Source organism: Leucoraja erinacea, chromosome 10 (genome assembly GCF_028641065.1).
Source record: "Leucoraja erinacea ecotype New England chromosome 10, Leri_hhj_1, whole genome shotgun sequence".
Classification (NCBI taxonomy): Eukaryota; Metazoa; Chordata; class Chondrichthyes; order Rajiformes; family Rajidae; genus Leucoraja; species Leucoraja erinaceus.
Window position 1 is genome coordinate 8,379,116 of NC_073386.1, and position 23,038 is coordinate 8,402,153.

Below are 23,038 nucleotides of genomic sequence, written 5' to 3' on the forward strand. Positions count from 1 at the left end.
AGCGCCCCTCCAGAAGATCGACCCCGATCCTCGTGGGGACCACTTTTTATAGGTGATCATACCCTGTGGCGTGAAACTAGATGGGGGTGGCAGCCTTTACAAACCCATCACAAATATCGATTACATTATATGGATATTGACAATTCCTTAACCCATTACCAAGTACCCCATTACAATTTTTCTACAGAAGCTTCTGGAAGGAAGTCAGTTAACTAAGTAATGCAACATTTTCCCAAGTTGTATAAACAAGGTTTCACACTTCAGCCAATCATCAAGCAGCAGTACAAACACCCTGCAACATTATTAACAGTATTTACAACTCCCCTTTAGTTGGCCAATCCTGATCATTCATTTGCAATACCTCTGAGCTCCTCTGCAGTCCTCATGAATTTTAACAAAGGAAAGGACATCTGGATCTTACCTTATCCTGCAGATCAATCTAGGGTCCAGATTATCTGGCACCAGCTCACAGCTTGCAACTTTGCACAGACATAGGCCAAGCAGGCCTTGCAAATGCAAAGATCCTCCATTTTATAATACCTCTAATTTGGCCAATATTAACAGATATATATCTTGTGGATAAGGGATTTGTGTGGTATGGGGAGAAAGCAGGAACGGGGACTGATTTTAGATGATCAGCCATGATCATATTGAATGGTAGTGCTGGCTCAAAGTTTCTATGTTTCTGTATAGTACCATTGCATGTAAATGAGATAACAAGCATCATTTTATTATTTAGAAATGTATGTCCAAATGCAAACCAATTTATGCAAGTAACATGCAAAAAACCGTGCATCGCAAACTAATTTTACTATTTTATGGTTTTGAAACCGAAACATAGAAAACAACATCTAAGAATCATATTACTGCAGTGTTTGGAGACCACTCGCCATCTTCACTTACGATTGATGATGAGCAATAAATGTTAAGCTTGTCAATAGTCCAAGGGAGGGAAGCATAACTATCTAAAAGTAATTTTGAAAACTGGTATACAATATCATCGAGAGAGATAGATGGTGAATGGTTAATCTTTTTTCCCAGGGTAGAACTGTCCAGTACTAGAGGGCATGGGTTTAAGATGAGAGGGGAAAGATTTAAAAGACCTGAGGGGCAATTACTTAATGCGGAAGGCTGCATAAATGGAACAAACTACCAGAGGAAGTTGTAGAGGCGAGTACAATGGAAAAGATTAAGAGACATTCAGACAGATACATGGGTAGGAAAGATTTAGATGGATATGGGTCAAAGGCAGGTAAATGAGACCAACCCAGTTATAAAATCTGGCTAGGATGGATGATGTGGCCCAAAGGGACTGTTTCACTTCTATACCTCTGCAACTTCATAGACTTTTTTGTTATATTAAACACAGGCTAATCATTATTATAGACTGCAATGGATTATTTACACTTTATTGATGCAGTAGTAAATTGTATCAAAAAAAGATATGCCTACTTCTGAATGTTAAGGTGATTGTCCAAATGTAACTTGCTTTATTAAGCATTGCCTGTTATTATTGTTATATAACTAATAGTTATAACTTTTCATAATATTTCAGATATGGAGCACATCCATCCAGATGAAACAAGAGCAAATGATAACTTTAAAATTGTGCCAGAACCTACATCCTCACTTACCCCAAAGAAGGTAGTATCTCGCATTTCTGAAATATCAATTTAGACATATGAAGCCATATTTATGCCTGTTTTATCCTAGTATGAAATTATGACTTCTGAAAAACTAGTCTTTTTGGATTTCAAATTACTGTTTTCCTCAGATTTTGTATACTTATTGAAAGCCGCTCCCTTTTGACTTTGTACATCATCTGAAACCTACTCTCACTATGTGTCAACTGCTCATTACCTGTAAATTCTCAAATGCGTAACCTGGAACTCAAAATTAACTCGTGTTTACTATATTCAGAATGTTTTGAGTTTGTTGCAAGACTAGATGTCCTGGTGAATAAAAATCATTTGATTAATTAATTAAAAATCTCAAAATTTGCTAATTGTTCCTTTTCATTTTCACAAAATATTCCAATAAAATAGGAAGTAGAGGTCAAGAATGCAAATTCCTGGGCAAGTTTGAGCAAAATGGTGACACCCACATCATTGATAAAATCTTCCAGCGAAAGCTTCAAGTTGTTCAGGAAAGCAGCATTGGAAAAAGAAGAACATGAAAAAGCTTTAAAAACTCGAGCGGAAATCAAAAGACGGCATCTTGTGCAAATTGGTAGTGAAGAAAGGAATAAGGTGACATTCACACAAAGGTAACGTTGTACCAAATGAATAGGTTGGAAACTGATAGAAGTAGCTTTCCTATGGCAGCAACAATAGTTTAGTTTAAATAGGTTAGAACAATATTCATACCATCCACAAATGTGTCTTGTTATGTACTGTACCTCGAATCCAAGACCATGAATGAGACTTTATTCAGCAATAATTTTCAGGAATCAGATACTTGACTTGCCATTTTTCTGGTTGTAGAGGTAAACGTTATCAAACATGTTCGCATTCTCCGTCTCTTCTGGTTTAATTGACCTTTAGTAAATTCTGTCTGAGGATTTCTAGTTTGTGGAATCCCTTTCATAAGTATTTGAAATTTTGGTAATTTAATCTGTAACTTGTACCATTGTCCAAATAGCAAAGGAACACAATCCTTGTTTGTTCAGGCTCTGGTCTTGTGGGCTCTTCCATTCCATTAGTCCCTATTTACTTATTTTTAACTCATTCATTTTTCTGGCTCTGGGCATCATTAGCAAAATTAGGACTTGCTGACCTGGTAAATTGCTGGTGTACCATCTTCAACCACTGCAATCTTTCTTTCTCAAAGGTGGGACATTCTAGAATTCGGGCTTGGTGCTATTGAATGAGCACCAGTATTTTTCCAAGTGATGATTTCTTAAGCTTGGTGGGGAAACTTGCAAATGTTGGCGTTTCTATACATCCCTACACTTTATGCTTGTTAAGTGGTGCCACAGAAGGCATGGCAAATTTGTCAGTTATAGAGGGAATTAATATTACATGTGATGGATGGGATGCCAGCATGGCGATGAGCTCCCTGGCTGTTGGAGCTGCATTCATCCAAATGGAGTGTATTCCTCCATGTGGATGAGTATGTTGAGAAGCAAATCATGCCTACAGGATACCAGGCCTCTAATCTAATTGTGTTTTCCAGAATTCTGAAGAATAAAGGGGATCTCTGAAATGCAAAACAAAATATGACTGGGTGAAATAAACTGGATGTATGCATAATGTTGTGTGCAGCTGGTGATTCCAGACAAGGGGTGCAGTCTTCAGATAAGAGGCAAAATGTTTAAGACTGAGGCGAGGATTGTAGGATAATAAATCTGTGAAATTTCTACCACTGAAGATAGTGGAGGCCAAATTAATGAATATGTTTAAGAAGGAGGAGAGATTTCTAGACAATCTATCAAAGGGGTGGCTGAATGGGTTGAGAGTGTGGAAAATGGTATTGAGATAGAGAATCAGCTCGAAGGTCTGAATGAACTTTTTCTGTTTCTAGGTTTGTACAACCATTATTTATTTTGTAGTCACGCAGAAACGGCATTTGTGTTGCAGAGCGCATGGGAAGGAAATTGGCCTTGAATCCACTTCATCAGGTCAAGACGGGCCCTGTGAGCAAACGTCTGAGCAGAAAATACCAGAAGACCATGAAGCGCAACAAAACAGAAAACTAGCCAGAAAACTGGAGCAAGAGCGGAGAAGGAGGGAAGCAGTGAGTAGAATTCCACTACTAAAACTATGAACATTTATTAGATTGTCATTTGAAAGTAATAAATTGCTGATGGTGGAATACTAAAAAAAAAACAATTGGCGGACCAATTGAATAACTACTTTGGTTCCGTCTTCACTAAGGAAGACATAAATAATTTGCCGGAAATAGCAGGGGACCGCGGGTCAAAGGAGTTGGAGGAATTGAGTGAAATCCAGGTTAGCCGGGAAGTAGTGTTGGGTAAATTGAATGGATTAAAGGCCGATAAATCCCCAGGGCCAGATAGGCTGCATCCCAGAGTACTTAAGGAAGTAGCTCCAGAAATAGTGAATGCATTAGTAATAATCTTTCAAAACTCTTTAGATTCTGGAGTAGTTCCTGAGGATTGGCGGGTAGCGAACGTAACCCCACTTTTTAAGAAGGGGGGGAGAGAGAAAACGGGGAATTACAGACCAGTTAGTCTAACATCGGTAGTGGGGAAACTGCTAGAGTCAGTTATTAAAGATGGGATAGCAGCACATTTGGAAAGTGGTGAAATTATTGGACAAAGTCAGCATGGATTTACGAAAGGTAAATCATGTCTGACGAATCTTATAGAATTTTTCGAGGATGTAACTAGTAGCGTGGATAGGGGAGAACCAGTGGATGTGGTGTATCTGGACTTCCAGAAGGCTTTTGACAAGGTCCCGCATAAGAGATTAGTATACAAACTTAAAGCACACGGCATTGGGGGTTCAGTATTGATGTGGATAGAGAACTGGATGGCAAACAGGAAGCAAAGAGTAGGAGTAAACGGGTCCTTTTCACAATGGCAGGCAGTGACTAGTGGGGTACCGCAAGGCTCAGTGCTGGGACCCCAGCTATTTACAATATATATTAATGATCTGGATGAGGGAATTGAAGGCAATATCTCCAAGTTTGCGGATGACACTAAGCTGGGGGCAGTGTTAGCTGTGAGGAGGATGCTAGGAGACTGCAAGGTGACTTGGAAAGGACTGGTTGAGTGGGCAAATGTTTGGCAGATGCAGTATAATGTGGATAAATGTGAGGTTATCGATTTTGGTGGCAAAAACGGGAAAGCAGACTATTATCTAAATGGTGGCAGATTGGGAAAGGGGGAGATGCAGCGAGACCTGGGTGTCATGGTACACCAGTCATTGAAGGTAGGCATGCAGGTGCAGCAGGCAGTGAAGAAAGCGAATGGTATGTTAGCTTTCATAGCAAAAGGATTTGAGTATAGGAACAGGGAGGTTCTACTGCAGTTGTACAGGGTCTTGGTGAGACCACACCTGGAGTATTGCGTACAGTTTTGGTCTCCAAATCTGAGGAAGGACATTATTGCCATAGAGGGAGTGCAGAGAAGGTTCACCAGACTGATTCCTGGGATGTCAGGACTGTCTTATGAAGAAAGACTGGATAGACTTGGTTTATACTCTCTAGAATTTAGGAGATTGAGAGGGGATCTTATAGAAACTTACAAAATTCTTAAGGGGTTGGACAGGCTAGATGCAGGAAGATTGTTCCCGATGTTGGGGAAGTCCAGGACAAGGGGTCACAGCTTAAGGACAAGGGGGAAATCCTTTAAAACCGAGATGAGAAGAACTTTTTTCACACAGAGAGTGGTGAATCTCAGGAACTCTCTGCCACAGAGGGTAGTTGAGGCCAGTTCATTGGCTATATTTAAGAGGGAGTTAGATGTGGCCCTTCTGGCTAAGGGGATCAGGGGGTATGGAGAGAAGGCAGGCACGGGATTCTGAGTTGGATGATCAGCCATGATCATATTGAATGGCGGTGCAGGCTCGAAGGGCCGAATGGCCTACTCCTGCACCTAATTTTTATGTTTCTAAATGCTCAGTAGATCGGGCAGCATCAATGAAAAGAGAACCCGTTAAACTTTTAGATTTAAAACTTTATTCAGAACTAGTTCTTCAGCCTGACACTCTGTTTTTCTCCACTGCTGCCTGACCTGCTGAGTATGTCCTGTATCTTTTTTTCATCTTTTTTCATCTGATACCACCCATCAAAATTTCCTTTTTTTCATTCTAGATCTGTGTTTTCTGCTTTAATGGCAATTTCTGGCAACTTATTTCGTACTGTTTCTCTAATGAACAAAAATGACACGGGGTCACTTGGGACAAATTCATGTTCAGCTCTGATCATCTTGCTTTCCCCAAGGAAGGATCAGTTTTCCCATGATTTTTTTCCTGTCTGCTTTAAATCTTTTTTCACTTGTAACGTGTCAGATTGCTTTGTCTCATGAATCTTAAACCATGATCATCGGTTATATGCAACTCCCCATAACTGTGAATATCTTGTTAGATAAACTTTTAGGAACTGACCCTCAAAACTGAATCACTTAACCTTATTAGAATAATGGATATAATACATCCTTTTAAATATCGTTCTCCATTTGTATCTCATATAATCCCAATTTTGCAATTTAAAACATGCAGTCATTTTATTTGTACAGAAGGCAAACAATACAATACAATACAGTTTATTTGTTGTCATTTGAACCTCATTGAGGTTCAAACGAAATTTGGTTTCTGCAGTCATACACTCAAGAAAAAGAACCAAGACACAACACAATTTACACAAACATCCATCACAGCGCATCTCCTCCTCACTGTGATGGAATGCAAAGTCTTATCTCTCCCCTGCACTCCTCATTCTCCTCCCGATGTTGGAGTCAAAGCCCCCGGCGGGCGATGGTAAATAAGCCCCGCGGCCATTAAAGCCGCGCCAGGCGATGTAAGGCCACGCTCCGGGTCTTGGTGTTGGAGCCCCTGGTGGGCGCTAGCAAGTCCCGTGGCCATTTAAAGCCGCGCCGGGCGATGTAAGGCCCTGCTCCAGGTACTTTTCAACCCCGCAACTCGGGCGGGAGAAGTCGCCATTGCGGAAGCCCCGAAAAGCAGTCTCCCAGCAGGGACCCACGGGCTCCCGGTGTCACCGTCCACCAGACCTATGGTTGGAGCCTCCGAGTCCCGGGGTCGGGTCGCAGCCGCGCACCACCACAGCTCTACCCGCTCCGAACTCTGATGGTGGATAAGTCCGCAGGCTCCGCGACTGGAGCCCCAGGTCATTCCGGTTGGAGGCCGCTCCACGGTCCTAGGCCCCAACGACAACGGAGACCCAACAGAGAAAAGGTCGGGTTCTCCTTACAGGGAAAAGATTTTAAAAGTTTCCCCGCCCCCCACACACATACCCAATTTAAAAAAAATGGATTAACACATTAAAATCTGGTCCATAAAAACACATTAAAATCTGGTCAATAGAAGACATCAAGTGCCTAATATCATTAAAATAATGTATCACCAGTAAAATGCCTTCATAAACAGCTTCTAGTATTCATTTTTCCATATTTTTTTTAAACCACTAATTTAAATTATCACTTGGCAATTCAAGTTGAATTTTGTATCCGATGCAGAAGTTTCTAATTATTTGGCATACTTTTTTTCCTCCCAAATAGTTTATTTGCTTTAACAAGAACAACTTTCTACTTAAAACTGTTTTTCACCGTCAGGGATTTGGGAATTAGAATTATTGAAGATGATGCCAGCATCGTTGGAGATCCACACCACTCTGACCGCGTTCATTTCACTCCTACCATTGGGAAGAAGGTATAGGAGTCTGTAAAATGTGACAACCAGGTTCAAGAATAGCTTCTTCCCAATATCATCTGCCTCTTGTAACACTAGCCTCAGCTATGAACTATGGACTGACTTTGGTTGCACTAAGGACTTGGGCGGTTTTACACGTATTGGAGTTATTTGTGTGTTGTATTTTTGGTGATTATATATTATCTTATTGTGCTTACTGGCCTGTTATACTGTTGCATAAAAAATGTAGTTGTTTCTGTTGGGACATATGACCATTAAACACATTTGACTGTTATTCAAAATTATATTTCTGCTTCTTACAGATGGCAACAACAATTGACATGAATTTACAGAGTGATATTATGGAAACATTTGAAGAAAATCTATATTAGAAATCTTGACAATCTTTGTTCATGTTAAAATTCTAGTCGTATGATGGCTGAAATAATCAGAATTGACTGATTTGGAGTTTCCAATATTAAAGTATATAATGGATACCAAACTGATAATTAACAAATCCTTATCAGAGCTTAATCTCCAAATGGTTATTGAAATGTTCCTTGAATACAGAGGATGATGATGAATCCTATTTATATAGAATTTAATAACATTTTGTCAGTGTTCTTAAAGTAAATGTGCAGGTTTAGATTTTGAGAAAATCAAATGAAAAAAAAATAAAGTTATTGTGTTCAGTTAAAGATAATTGATGGATAAGATTTGGAAAAATGAAATTGTAATTGTTTAGTAAAATCAATCCTACAGCTTATTGCTGCAGTAAAATCTTTAAGATTTAGCTACAGTTAAACTGGTATACTGTAGTAATGTCCTTTCATTCACTGACATTGGAAGATAATTGTAAAAAGTAATAATATTCCAAATTATCTTAAATTCAAAGATGAAGAAATATAACTTTTCTCTACCTGAACATTTTGATAGCATTAAAATTAACTAGAGTTAATAAATATGCACTGTCATGTATTTATTTTCCTCTCTGATATTCAGATTTTGTTAAATTATTTGAATGACATTCATAATATTTCTGTACTTAATGCTTCCAGTTTATATTTTTCTAGTTTTACCGAATGTATTTACAGTTGCCAGCACTTGGACACAGAACAGTTACCCATTATAGAGCTAATTATAATAATTTGAATTGTTATGCAGTTGAAATTTCATCTTCAAGATGCAATGTTTCATTTTTTTCCCCTAAAAGGATAGACATTTTTCATTACCTCATATCTTTCATGCAATATACTTTCTATTACTGAATGATTCTTGTGGTTTTGCCAATTTCTTGCTTCATAATTCCTGTTTTTCAAGTTAACCAGTTTCATTTAGTCCAATTTGGTGAAAAAGCAGTGTACTTGAAATTACTGGATGTTTTGGAATCTATCACATGTTCTGAACTTGATCAAGCTATAAGAAATGAAATGCACTAAATATGTTAATTTCAAAAATTTGCAGTGTGTTTTAAAAAAATTGTCGAATGAAGCATTGAATGCTTCAAGCATGAATTGATTGTTTTTGTCTGGTCTCAAATTTCCTCCAAATTTTGGGACTTGGAGATTGGAAGAAAATGTATGCCAAACAAAAATAAACACATGTTAAAGTTCTAAAATGCAGCAATGAGGAAACTCAGTCAAAATTCCACAACTGCATTGTCCATATCTGGGACCTTTTGTAACTGTGTTGGTCTGACCATCTTCAAGAAAGAAGGAAGTTGTGCCTGTGATAGCTAATGAAGGGTCCCTCTGGTGCCTACCACAGGGGAAAGTCACCACCAGTGCCCTCTTCTCAGTGTCTCCCTCTGTTCCCTGAATTGCCCATTGACCAACATCTCCAAGTGATATGAAATGCAACGAGGAGTAAAAACCAATATATATGTGGCCCTGCTTGAACTCTTTAATAGCTCGAAGGTACAGAGGAATAGATAGCCTCCTCAAATTTGGCTGCCTATAGAATTAAAATACAAGCCATGGTCCTAAGCAATGGGTCCACAACAGGGACTATATCAGGGCAAACCATGTCAAGTAAGATTGTGGCATTGACCTTGTACAAGCTTTCTCACGGTGATGCTGTTCCTTAACTTCATCAAGCTTCCTACAAGAGTGGAGCTAATGTACATGACAAATTAAAAACTATTCAACCTATACAGTTTCCACTACAGTCGTGGATCTGCAGGATTAATGCCACACCTATGTAGAGGCCAAGTTCTGTAATCATCGATTTGTTCACCAAAGCCTATAAGGGAAGTTCTCTACCCTGATATCCCTAGCTTTAAAACACTGTTCTCCAACAATGTAGATAAGCAGAACGGAAACACAACCCACACCCATGTCTTGAGAGACATCTATCAGTGAAGACAGACATCAATGAGTAATACTTCAGACAAAACTCATGCCCTATTAAGCAGCAGTGATCCCTGCTCTACTACATGTTTCTGACACTTGGACTTCCTTTGGCAGCCACTTCAGAGATGCCACTAATAATATTTCAGCAAAAATATCAATTCTGTGGAAAGATAAGCAAATCAATGTTAGTATCCTTGCCAAGCCAACATCATCAGTACTGAAGTTGCTCCAAGGGCAGGCCAGGCCTGGCCATACCCATAGATCAAAATTCTTAAGGGGTTGGACAGGCTAGATGCAGGAAGGTTGTTCCCGATGTTGGGGAAGTCCAGAACAAGGGTCACAGTTTAAGGATAAGGGGGAAATCTTTTAGGACCGAGATGATAAAAACATTTTTCACACAGAGAGTGGTGAATCTCTGGAATTCTCTGCCAGAGAAGGTAGTTGAGGCCAGTTCATTGGCTATATTTAAGATGGAGTTAGATGTGGCCCTTGTGGCTAAAGGGATCAGGGGGTATGGAGAGAAGGCAGATACAGGATACTGAGTTGGATGATCATATTGAATGGTGGTGCAGGCTCGAAGGGCCGAATGGCCTACTCCTGCACCTATTTTCTATGTTTCTATCAAAATGGAAAGTGCTGCATGACTACAAGGCTTGAGTCAGGAGTATGATGGAATATTTTCTGATTCCCTATATGTGCCATTTCAACAATACTTGAGAAATTGACATGGGTCATAGCAATGCACTTAATAGACACCCCATCCACAACCATTTACTCACCCCACCACAGTTCAGTTGCAGCATTTTGTACCATATACAGTATACACAGAAGCAACTTGCCAACATTATTTTACATGTTTGAAATCCACTACCCGTACCAGCAAGAAGGACATCAAAACCATGAATGCTACAACTTAGAAATTGCCCTCCAAGCTGTTCACCATCCCAGCTTGGAAATATATGACTGTTTCTTCACTGTTGTTGGGTCTGAATCGAAATTGTTTAGTCCTGCTTTTCTTAACTGTACTTGTTTTCCTCCAGTGAAGGTTTTCTATTCCTATGCGTTTAGGCGGTTTCATTTATTCTGAAACTGTCTACTTTGGATAAATGAACTTAGCTGCTATTGGATAAACTATTGGCTAGGGAAATTTAATTTTAATTAAATAAATGTGATAATAAAGCCAGTTGCTGTGACACCAATCGTGAGACTTCTGGATTGTCGTAAACAGCATTGAGGAAAATAAATCTGCCAACCTGTAGCTGGTCTGATCTACATGTGATATCAAACCCACCATATGGTTGACTATTAACTACCATCTCAGTTCCTGGCTAATTGGGAATGCCACTTTCAGTTCACTGCACATCTCGTATGTGACAAATAAACTTGACTTGACTTGACAATAAAAATACTGATTTTGGCATTGCTGTCCACATCCTATAAATGAATAAACAAACATGAATTATGTCACTTACAACTATCTGAGCCAAAGATGCCAAGCGATGATCCATTTCTGTTTCATCACAAACTCCAATTCAGTTCCTTCCCACTTATATCAAGCAATGGACTGGCTGGGGCAAAGATAATGGGATCTTGCATTGGTTTAACTGTAGTGATGAAGACTTGTTGATAAGATCTACGATCTCTCCAGTTTAATCATATGCTTCAACTGCTCCAGAACAGTCAAAAATTGCCTAGGTGCAATAGTCAGATCCAATTTAGTTAAATCACCTTCCGCTCGTTCACATCCAGTGCCATTATCATTACTGGGTTGTACGACATTAACATTCAGTATATCAGCATTGACAAGAAACCTAATGGGATTATTTATCCCGGGATTATTTATCAGTTCTTGTGGATTCAAGGCTCAGTATTCTACGTGTACTTTCCAAAACCTATCCCCTCATCCACAAGGCACAAGTCAGCCACAACAGTGGGCCTCGCTTGATTAGCATCCCATCTACCACTGACACACTACCTCTGGACCGTACATCATCTATATAGATACACTGCACCAATTCACCAAGGACTCCACCCCGACGATCTGTGATCGCTACCATTAAATCAAGTAAGGGAAGACCTACATTTTCCCTCCAAATTACCCGCCATCCTAACTGGAGACAAATTGCGATTCTTGGGTGCAGCTGGAACCAAACCCAAAAATGTCATAGGAAAAGCACATTGAGAGAACTGCAGATAATCGAGGAAATGTCTCACCTTCTGAAGGGTAGTGGGAAATTGGCTACAAATATTGACCTCGCCAGCAACACCCGCATAGTGGACTCTGAAGGACTGCCTAAGAAAAACACCCACGAGAGAATAACACAGAGTGACCATTAAACGGCATCTGCCGAATGTACTGGATTATTGCAGCATCTTAGCGGTGTATCGTGGCGGATTTCCTCCACTTTTGGACAGTTCATGCTGAATGATTGCCTTTTTTTAATGTTGAATTGACGTGTATCTCAATACCTGCTTCGCGTCGCCAAGATCTTTCACTTGACGTGTGTCTCCCAATGCAGATGTTTGACGTGCTTTGGGAGCTCCAGCCCCTCCTGCAGCCAATGACAACGTCTATGTGGGGGGAAAAACATTGCGTTTCACGTAGGCGTGATCCTTGACGCTTCTATCTCTGGTTGTTTCCATGACTTCAGGTTAAGGGATGTTTCTCGGCAGGCGCTATTTGGAGCTGAAGGTTCCGGGCTGAATGAGAGACCTTTGATCAGCCCGGAGAGAGAGAGATAGAGAGAGAGACACCAGTGTTGGAGGAAGCTCCCAATTCCAGCTGGGACTATGGTGAAGGCTCTCTGCGATTTCCTGATGTTTTTAACCCGAGTCACTGGGAAGATCAAGAACCTTCTCTTCTGGGCTCTGGCGTACAGTTTTTGCGGGTTCTGTGCCTGCCTGGTTTTGCTAAAACTTCTGTGGCACATCATCAGGAAGCCGGCAGAATCCTTTCAGTGGACTGAGCGCGAAACCCTTCCAGCTTGCCTGAACGACACGTCCCTGGGAACTCACTGTTACGTGCGAATCAAGGTGAGAGCGGAGCTGATTTGGGCTCCGGACTGCTATTCCCAAATTATTCCACGCTTGTATTCATTACCCTATTAACACGCCGGCCTGTCTGTGATTTATTAATGCCGGTTCGAAAGTAGGGACCAAACTGTTAGACTGTAGATATTCACCTTAAACAAGCAATTATTGTTTTTTTCACCACGATGGTGGTAGTAAGGGGGTCACTGCGGGCTCTGGACAGCACCATGTGCATTGCAGTCCCTGCCGCACATTCAATATTTCTCCCGGCTGCGAAGCGGCGCCGATTCAGTGTTTACCGTTACCCGGGCTGGATAAATTCGTGCTGAAATTGTGGACAGCTCCTCATTGAACTTGGTATCGGCGCACGTATAACTGAGCAGGTGGACTGTCTTTATTGAGATTAACCAATATTTAAAAAAAAAGGGTTGCATGCTAAAAATATGAATATGTATCTCCAACCTCAACCCTTTATAAGAAATGCAATGTGATTGTTCCACTGCAATTAGCTCCGAATTAAAACTGTATCTTTTAAAGTCGAGGGGTTTTACCTGCCAGACACGTTCTCCCACTGCAGGCCATCCTTGGCTGTGTTTTTGGTTTGCACGCCTCTGGAATAATAATTTCCAACGTGCCTCAAAGCCAGAAAATCTAATTTAGCTCGATATTATAGTAACATTCCTCAGGACGTAACCAAACCATATCATGAAGTCTATTTAGTTCCCCCCCAGTCCCAATTTATTGAATGCAACGTTTAGTGGACCCAGCCGAATCTATTTGACAAAATTAACACAGTACACAGACACACACATTCCCGTTTATAATTAGGAGAGCGTGTCAACGACCGTGTGAAATCCCATCGTCATGTGTTGGAGTCCATGCCAGGGTCTTCTGACAGACATGTAGATTATTCTGTTACATGTATATCTCATTTGATAGAATGTGTTCCATAGCTCAGAAAAAGTAACGTCGTTTGAACATGCACCACTTAAAATTGGGCCAGTTAATCGCGAAGCGTGTGGGAACACACACCTAGATAATAACAGTACAGCTTTGAAATATTGTAATATTTTACATGTTTCAGATGGATTGGAGCTTACAATATTTCATAACGCTGCAACAGCACACATTCATTGATAACCAAGAGTACGCCAGCTCCTGTGTCGTTTCTTGATATTTAATTGCTCTATTGGGTAAAAACAGTGGGACAATTATAATAATTTAATATTAAGGCTTTGTCATTGAGTATATTTTTGTGCCATGGTTAATGAACCTTGCAGGATATTCTGCTTGAAAATTGAATTGGTCTCTGATTAAGATGCAGCATTAATTTGTGGTGCGTATAGAGAAACGTTGATCGTCATCTGATGTCACACATACTCGCATTAGGAATATTGGAAAACAGACTGGAATCTGATGAGTCTGTGTGTACTTACTATCCAAATATATATTTCATACATATTTTGTTGCATGGGTTTTTCTTAAGCAACATTGTGCTTAAAGCATATAAGGGATAAATTCGTCTATGCAGGATATTTTAATCTTTGGTTTAGGTTTATTCTGTCGAGAACCTGTTTTAAATGGCTTTGCTCCTTAAGAGCTGTTTCAGGTCATCTACCCTCCTTGTTCATTTCTCCCATCTGGTCCACAAATAAACAATGACGTGGAATTGAAGTGATCCTCTCCATATTGGTACCAGTATCTTAATGGCTTGAGAGCATACAGCCTGAGGTGAGAGGTGAGTTTGACATTCCACTATAAAGTAAGCTGGATGTGCAACCCTGTGCCACCTTGGCCATTGATAGGAGGGGACATGGGCACAACTTGCCCTGACACATTTACTGACTCATCCACGTGGATACTGATCATAGCATCTGCAGTAGTCATTCTTAAATGGGAGTAACATGTGCAGACTACCTGAGAGGTATGTTTGGCTAAGATTGGCAGTACTAATGATGAGAGAGGTATAATGACTCAGTCAGAGTTAGATATGGAATTCTTAAGGGTGAGTCATATGCAGAGGCATGTCAGAGGGTTGGAGTTAAACCAATGAAAGATGCATTTGTTAGTCTGATGAAAAAAATGAAGTGACCACAGATTAGCTGGGGTTGTATTCCAGAGATAGGAGGTGAAAATGATGGCAGGAGAAATGAATTTTGGAACTCACAGCAGGCAGAACGAAACTAGAAACAGAGTAATTCATGTTCATGAGAAAAAGGAAGCAGGCCAAGCAATGAGAAGCAAGTGAAAGATTCAAGTGAATACCTGAAATGTTAATGGAATCTCAGAGATGCTACAAGGAAGGGTGAAGGAGAACAAATAGCATGCTGTTGAGACCCAAACATTTTTCAAATTAGCGGAGGATTTTTCATAGTTCTTGATAAAATAATGTGTAACGTAAATCATCCATGCCCTATTATCTTATTATAGCTTGTCTTCTCCGCACAAATCTAAGCAAGAATGTATGCGTAGAGAGAACATGTGGGTGTAAAAGATGAAGGAGTTGGTGGAGAAAAACTGCAATCTGGAGGCATTGGCATCACCTGTTCTTCACTAGTTACCATGGTGCATACTAGTCATGATAGTTGTTCAATCTGTACACAACAATATATGAGTGCTTTCCGGCTTTTTGAATTATATCTCTTGTTTTGCTAATTTATTCACTGCCATCTCTGTAATCTATTTCAGGCCTTTATTTCTAATAAATGGGTTTAGTTTGGTAGTAAATAAAATTAAAAATGTATTCTAAACACTTAAAACAGATGAGGCTGTGTGTAATCTGAATGCATTTTAGAAGTGATTAATATTCATTTGTTGGTTTGCCCAAAACAAATTTCAATCTAAATCAGCCGCAAAATTTATCATTATAGGTTTTGGAGGGTGAGGGGTGTAAATGTATGGTCTTCAATTTGTTTGTGGAATACTTATGTCACTTAAGGTTAACTTAAAGGAAACAATTGTTGTACACATAGGAGGAGTACATGAGTAACCATCATGTATGAGCAGATCTTGATCTGATTAACAGGGCTAATATGACACATTTAAAATTAGAGCAGTTAATAGTCATAACATTTTTTTTATAGGGGATGACGGTTCTGTAGAGGCAGCGTAGTGCAGTATTGGAGGAGGGATGTGCAGTTTAACAAAGTGTCATGTATTCTGTTCTGCAAAGGAGATAGGAAGGAATACAATGTAGGTGAGGGCGTTTAACTTCAGGGAGACATAATACAGAATAAAATCTAGCACATGACAAATTAAATGGTGTGTTAATAACAGCCAACAGGTGGGTGGGTGTTGTTAAGGGTAAATTACAGTATATCTGACAAAGGTAATGCAGACAGTTGAGTTAATGTGAAGGAAATGCAGTGGATGGTCTGCATCTACAAGGCTATCACAGGGTAAGTTTGTTGATAAATTGAAGGTGCAAACCATTATAGAGAATGAAACAGCATTGTTTTTTTTAGGACAGAAAATTAACGGATGTTTAGTCAGTGTCTATTGAATTGGGAATACGTCTGCCTTTTGAGACAGTAATGGGACATTAACTCTTATTGATGTACAAATAATTTGGACAGGTATTTTAGGCAGGTGACACAAAAAAGAAAGTATGGTTTTCTGTGAAGAGCGATTACAATGGCATGATAGAATACATCAATTTCTAATAAAATGTAATGTAGAAATGTGAAACGACACCCTCTTGGAGGAAACATGGAGATGCTTATGGTGTGTCTGTTTTTTAGTGAAAAAGGAAAATTATGCTGATACTGGCCAATATCTCTAAATAACTCAAAAATTAAGTCTTTCTCTGTGAAGTTTCTCCATATCACAATGCCCACTAATTACTGAATATGTTCCATTTAATGCTATTAAAGATGATTGTTTTATCCTCATGTCTAACATAATTTCATCACTCCATATACATAAAATTCTTCTCATTGTTATCCTATCATCCTGTGATAACTGTAACGTTATATTGCCCAATTGGCATTTCACCAATAAAATGAATCAGTATTTTCCCACAGGCCTATCAAAATTACTCGTAATTATGCTCACACCTCTGCCAAGATTTCTCTTAACCTTCTTTGCTCCAACAAGAGGCTCCATTTCTCTAACCCACTTCATGAATAAAGCTTCCCATATCTCTGGTATATCCTAATTATTATCTTCTGCATCTTGCCTAGGGCTTTGAAATCTTTGCAGAGTATCTAAAAGAACACAATATTCCACTCAGAGTATTATTGCCATTTTCCTTCTGTGCTTTACACAATTATTTACAAAGCTTAGGACCTCAAGGTAATTAGTGGATGTTACGATGCAGAGAAACTCTAGGAGAGTAAAACTTACGTTGCTGGTTATTTTCAGTGATAGGTCAGTATAAGCATAGTGAGCCCATAATGTTTTATTTCTATTAAAATCTATGCCATATTAAAGAACAGAAGGGCTAAAGGTCAACTGTCATTGTTGGTTGTCAGACCTGACATGATACTCCCCTAGAGATTAGATGCAGAATAACATGGCCATGAAAAAAAATCAGTTTTAATTCATTCTCAGCTGGATACCAATGTTTTCTCACTGCAGATCAGGATTGAATCTTCTAATGAGAGTACGTGCGATGAGTAAGTTCACATCAGTGGCACTGGGCTGGCAACAGGAGAAGACACAATGTCAGTAAGAAGAGAAGAACATAAGAATTAAGAGCAAGAGACATCAGACTGATCCGCAATTCCGTGTCCCTCACCATCTTCCAGTCCCGCCTCAAGACCCATCTCTTCACCTCTGCCTATCCTTAGCCCCACGCCCCCCCTCCCTTTTCATCTGTGCATTAATTGCCTCCTATTGTGTTTTGAATTGAATTCTGTCTTTACTTTGTGTACTAGTCATGTCTCTACTATTTATTTCATTCCCCTTACATGTTTTTCCTCTATCTGCTAAATTTTTGTAAGGTGTCCTTGAGACTCTTGAAAGGCGCCCATAAATAAAATTTATTATTATTATTATTACTCGTTTAATCAAAACATGGCAGACCTTTTAACTCTGCCACTTTCCTGCACTACCCCCATATTCCTTGATTTATAAATATTTAGGAATGCTTCATTCCCTGTAGGAATTTGTGGCTGTGAGATCTACTGGACTGTCATTAAAAAATAGAAAAATAATTTGTCTTTCAGGGAAGAGAACTATCAATCCTATACTGATACCAGCGGATACCAGTCCCACCCAATGATCAATCGTTTTTGTTCCAGTAGTATTGCATATGTCTTCGAGCAGATTCCCCAAACATCCCCAACCAAGCCGTGTCACACTTTTAAGTTGATCATTTGTTGGTAATTGACTGAATGTTTTGCCTCAATATATCCCCATTGAGATTAAGATGTGGTAGGATTCTTTTTCTTTGCTTTCCACTTTTATTCTCTCCTGTCAACCCATTCTTTCAGGCGGTGTATTTTGCAGACTCTAGTGAAGTGGATGATGCAGCACATCACTATACCACAACTGTAAGAAACATCCCTCTTTCTCATTTCTAACATAGATGAAGCATTATAATTGGCTTTCTTTCCCCTTTTTCTCTCTCCCTCCTTCTCTGAATCTCCAGGAGTCAGGATTGAGATTCCATTATGTTGCTGCAGGAGACAGAGGAAAACCATTAATGCTGCTGTTACATGGATTCCCAGAGTTCTGGTAATGATTTTTCTCCTCTACTGATTCCGTTTTTACAATGTTTTGTTGAAAAGTGCTATATAAATAAACATTATTATTATTATTATTATTATTATTTGTGATATTACTGCTATCAACCTGTTTTTGAGCATAGCAAATGTGTTACGGGGTATGATTACTTCTGCAAAGCACTGAAGCCAATGTGCTTTTTAATCTAACTCCAGAAGAGAAACTTCCGTGAGGACATTTATTAGGAAATGTGTCATCTTTGTTTTCCTATTCTATGGCCATGTTTCTAGTAGCTATTGCATTCTGGTTCATGATGTTATGTGATATCTTTGGTCCAAAGCATTTTATTATCCATATACAGTATAGATATACTAACATATTCATCAATAATTATGTGTTATTTATTAGATGAACACACTAGTCAGAAAGTCACAGACAAAACTTTTATGCATCTTGTTCCCTGCCTATGGTGAAATATTCCAGACAGTATAAATATCTGAAATCTGTCACTTAAATGTACTGTTAACCATCAGTTTTTTGTTTTAGTCTTAGTTTTAGAGATAGAGCATAGAAACAGGCCCTTTGGCCCACCGAGTCTGCGCTGACCAGTGATCCCCGCACACTAATGCAACCCTACACACGCTAGGGACAATTTACAATTATACCAATCCAATTAACCGACAAACCTTTATGTCTTTGGAGTGTGGGAGGAAACCGGAGATCCCTGAGAAAACCTACGCAGGTCACGGGGAGAACGTGCAAACACCGTACAGTCAGCCCCCGTAGTCAGGATCGAACTCGAATCTCTAGCGCTGTAAGGCAGCAACTGTGTTCATAATGTTTTTCCGGAGCATGCATTTTGGAAACTCTATTGCACAATGTGTCTGAATATAGTCCAGTATTCACAGGTGAATTAGTCCCATGTGGTAGCTGTCCTTAATACTCTATCTCACTATGACATTTCTTGTGTCCAAGACAGTACATTAGAGGATAAGCCAGCTATATTTAAAATGAAGATGGCCTTCATAACTGGCTAGAATACAAGGACCTCGTCAATACATTTACAATGGATTGTCCTACATAAAATGTAGTACAAGGACATTCTATATTTAAAGTTAAGTGACCTATACATGACATACTGTAGCATTCAGACAGGCTACAGTCGCGATAAATAGGGTGGCGCTAATTTGAATGCAGTACATATTAAACCCAGCATTAAACTGCAATTTAACCACAAGGACATCACTATATCTGAGTTTTCAGTGTTGTCAAACCTTGTATCAATGCCTTAGCAATAATTATTTTTCAAATTGACCTCATTTTCTTGTCCAGCATCTAATCATAATTTAATACATCTGCTGCAGAAATAAATGGAACAAGTTAAAAAAATTCTGGTTTCATAGAATTTAGAATTTCTGTTTGATTTATAACATTGTGATTACATTTCCCTGGAATAGAATAGACCTTTTACACAAAACCATCCACAATAATCATTTGCAATTTTTGAAAGAGAAAATGTTTGTATTCACTGAACAAAAATGTTTGTATTTCCTGCAATGTAATCAAACTTTATAATCACGAATAAATTATCGAACGAATAAATTATTGAACAATTATGCACAGATTATTGAATTGTTATTGTAAGTAGTAAATTGAAATACTGAAATAAATCAATAGTCTAAATCAGTCAGATTGTGTTTATAAAATAAGAAAAAAAAATGGCAACACAGTTAAAAACCCTTTGTCAGAATTTTCTTCAACATTGAACATTATCTCTGATTTACTTTTCACTGGTACTGCTTGACCTACTGAGTGTTTACAGCATTTTCAGATTTTATTGCAGTTGTTTCTGATTTTTTCTCATTTTATCCCGTAGGCAGTAGATTTAATTTCACGTGTCCATCATGCCTTCTTGTCCCCATTTATTTTGACCAAGTTCAAGTTCAAGTGAGTTTATTGTCATGTGTCCCTGATAGGACAATGAGATTCTTGCTTTGCTTCAGCACACAGAACATAGTAGGCATTTACTACAAAACAGATCAGTGTGTCCATATACCGTAATATAAATATATACACACATGAATAAATAAAATGATAAAGTGCAAATAACAGATAATTGGTTATTAATAATCAAAGTTTTGTCTGAGCCAGGTTTAATAGCCTGATGGCTGTGGGGAAATAGCTATTCCTGAACCTGGTTGTTGCAGTCTTCAGGCTCCTGTACCTTCTACCTGAAGGTAGCAGGGAGATGAGTGTGTGGCCAAGATGTTGTGGGTCTTTGATGATACTGCCAGCCTTTTAGAGGCAGCGACTGCGATAAATCCCCTCGATGGAAGGAAGGTCAGGGCCGATGATGGACTGGGCAGAGTTTACTACTTTTTGTAGTCTTTTCCTTTCCAGGGCGCTCAAGTTGCCGAACCAAGCCACGATGCAACCGGTCAGCATGCTCTCTACTGTGCACCTGTAGAAGTTAGAGAGAGTCCTCCTTGACAAACCGACTCTCCGTAATCTTCTCAGGAAATAGAGGCGCTGATGAGCTTTCTTGATGATTGCATTAGTGTTCTCGGACCAGGAAAGATCTTCAGAGATGTGCACGCCCAGGAATTTGAAGCACTTGACCCTTTCAACCATCGACCACCGCTGGTCCAATATTGTGGTGATGTGGTGTCTGTAGTTAAAATAGCTTCTCTTTGAGTCATTGGCTCTGGTCCGTCCAGTCCTCTAATCTGTCCACAATCATCTGAAGATCCCGACCCCCCAGCTTCTGACGTCATGAGACCATAATGTCCTGATACCACAAGGAACTCAACTCTCCAAAGTATTGATCCCTATGATGGCTAATCTGATCTCCATTTACTCTCTATCTTAACCTGTGCAGATTTCAAAATGTGCAGATGCCACAGATGAAGGAAGTAGCAACACAAACACTGGAAGCATAACAAGGAGAAGCTGGGAGGGATAAGAATTCAACTACTTTTGAACAAGGAGTCCAGATAGTAATAGTAGCCTTATAAACATAGATTACTAACTTTTATTAAAAGCTGCTATTTCCCTCAAAAAGCAGCAAGTGTTTCATTTTCTGCTCTGAATCCGAAGTGTTTCATTTTCTGCTCAAAGTAGATAAGTTCTCACAATTATATTACAATAACAAGAAAGTCTAGGTCGGTGCAGGATAAGAAAATTATCATTTTCTTTATTTAAGGGGGGTTAAAAGTCGCCTGATCTGGAGACGTGTCAACATTTCTCATCTCATGTACCCCTGATACAGGTGTTTTATTTCCTGATACAGGTTTTCTTGGCGTTATCAGCTTCAAGAATTTAAGTGCGAATTCCGAGTCGTCGCAGTTGATTTACGGGGATATGGGGAATCCGATGCACCCGTTGGTCGAGAAAATTACCAGCTGGATTGTTTGATCACCGACATAAAGGAGATTGTGGATTCACTCGGTAAGTGACGCAACGGATCGCCTGATCTGGTTTCCCTGGGGTATTTTATGTTGTTGCTCAATCACCAGGCATTTCGCATTTTCTCCCGTAATTACTTTTTTTTTCTAATTTTCTAATCTCTCTGTTTATCTCCCAGCAAAAGGCAGATACAGTGTCAACAATTAGGGTGGCACAATGTCACAGCTGGGAGAGCTTCTCCCTCACAGCACTAGAGACCCAAGTTCTATCCTGACCTCGGGTGCCGTCTGTGTGGACTTTGTACATTCCCCCCTGTGAATGCATGGGTCTCCTCCAGTTCCTCTGCTTTCCTCCCACATCCTAAAGACTTGCAGGTTTATAGGATAATTGGTTCTGTAAATATTTTCCCACGTGTTTAGGCAGTGGATGAGAAAGTGAGATAAGATAGAATTAGTGTACACAGGTGAATGATGTTCAGCGTGGACTTGCTCAGCCGAAAGGGCCTGTTTCCATGCTGCATCTTTAAACTAACTAAACTAAACTAAATTACCACTTTACACGTTGGCATTGTTCTGCAGTCATGACTATTATTTCACGGCGTGTTTTCATCATTGAGCTGACAGTCCCACGGGAGGAGGCTGTGGACGAGGCTTATGAAAGGAAAAAGCTTCGATATTCAAACCTTGCAGCTGAGGCAGAGGAGAGAGGTTGGAGTGTAAGGGTGTGTCCAGTGGAGGTGGGGTGCAGGGGCTTTGTAGCCAGTTCCACCGCAAGGCTCCTGAGGGAAGTAGGAGTCAAAGGGCAGGCGCAAAGGAGGGCAATAAAAGAACTTGCCAATGCCGTCGAACGGAGCAGTCACTGGCTGTGGCTGAAGAGGAAAGATGCTGTCTGGGCTGCCACGTGACCATCTAGAGGCTAGCAATAAGACACACACCCAGGTCTGATCACCCTGCGGTGGGCCTGCCATGACTGAGGGTGTCTTGTGATAAACGGCCAAAACACTCAGTGACGTTGAGGTACACAACTGAAGATGTGTCTGATCGTTAGCAAATTCACCTAGTGGTCACCCCCAAGAATGTCAATTGTAGTGAAATCTTAGGGATTGTAACACCCAGTCCTACTAATCAATCAGTGTATTGAAAGATGGGGAATTAAAGGCCTAATCTGTGAATCTTCAAAGTTGTTTCTTTCTAAATTAGAATTAAATGGAAGCAGCCAATGTTTCATTTTCTGCTCTAATCTAGATAAATGCAT

At 39.7% G+C, this 23,038-nt stretch overlaps 2 protein-coding genes across 6 annotated transcripts in view; both read left to right on the plus strand.

The window, feature by feature from the left end:
- The window catches only part of LOC129700745 (bromodomain-containing protein 3-like), a 59,723-nt gene extending 51,786 nt beyond the window's left edge, over positions 1-7,937 (plus strand). For 2 of the 5 annotated variants that reach the window (XM_055641390.1, XM_055641392.1), the window contains exons 16-19: positions 1,556-1,644; positions 2,046-2,266; positions 3,579-3,735; positions 7,655-7,936. In XM_055641390.1, the coding sequence (XP_055497365.1) occupies positions 1,556-1,644; positions 2,046-2,266; positions 3,579-3,735; positions 7,655-7,723 (536 nt within the window). In that variant the 3' untranslated portion in view covers positions 7,724-7,936. Of the gene's footprint in view, positions 1-1,555; positions 1,645-2,045; positions 2,267-3,578; positions 3,736-7,654 lie in introns of all 5 variants that reach the window. The other 3 variants (XM_055641393.1, XM_055641395.1, XM_055641391.1) reach the window with 3 other exon arrangements.
- A 3,146-nt stretch (positions 7,938-11,083) lies between these two features.
- Positions 11,084-23,038, plus strand: part of ephx4 (epoxide hydrolase 4) — a 31,934-nt gene continuing 19,979 nt past the window's right edge. Inside the window, exons 1-3 of the mRNA XM_055641400.1 lie at positions 11,084-12,715; positions 18,306-18,391; positions 21,669-21,826. Of these exons, the coding sequence (XP_055497375.1) occupies positions 12,473-12,715; positions 18,306-18,391; positions 21,669-21,826 (487 nt within the window). The 5' untranslated portion in view covers positions 11,084-12,472. The remainder of the gene's footprint in view (positions 12,716-18,305; positions 18,392-21,668; positions 21,827-23,038) is intronic.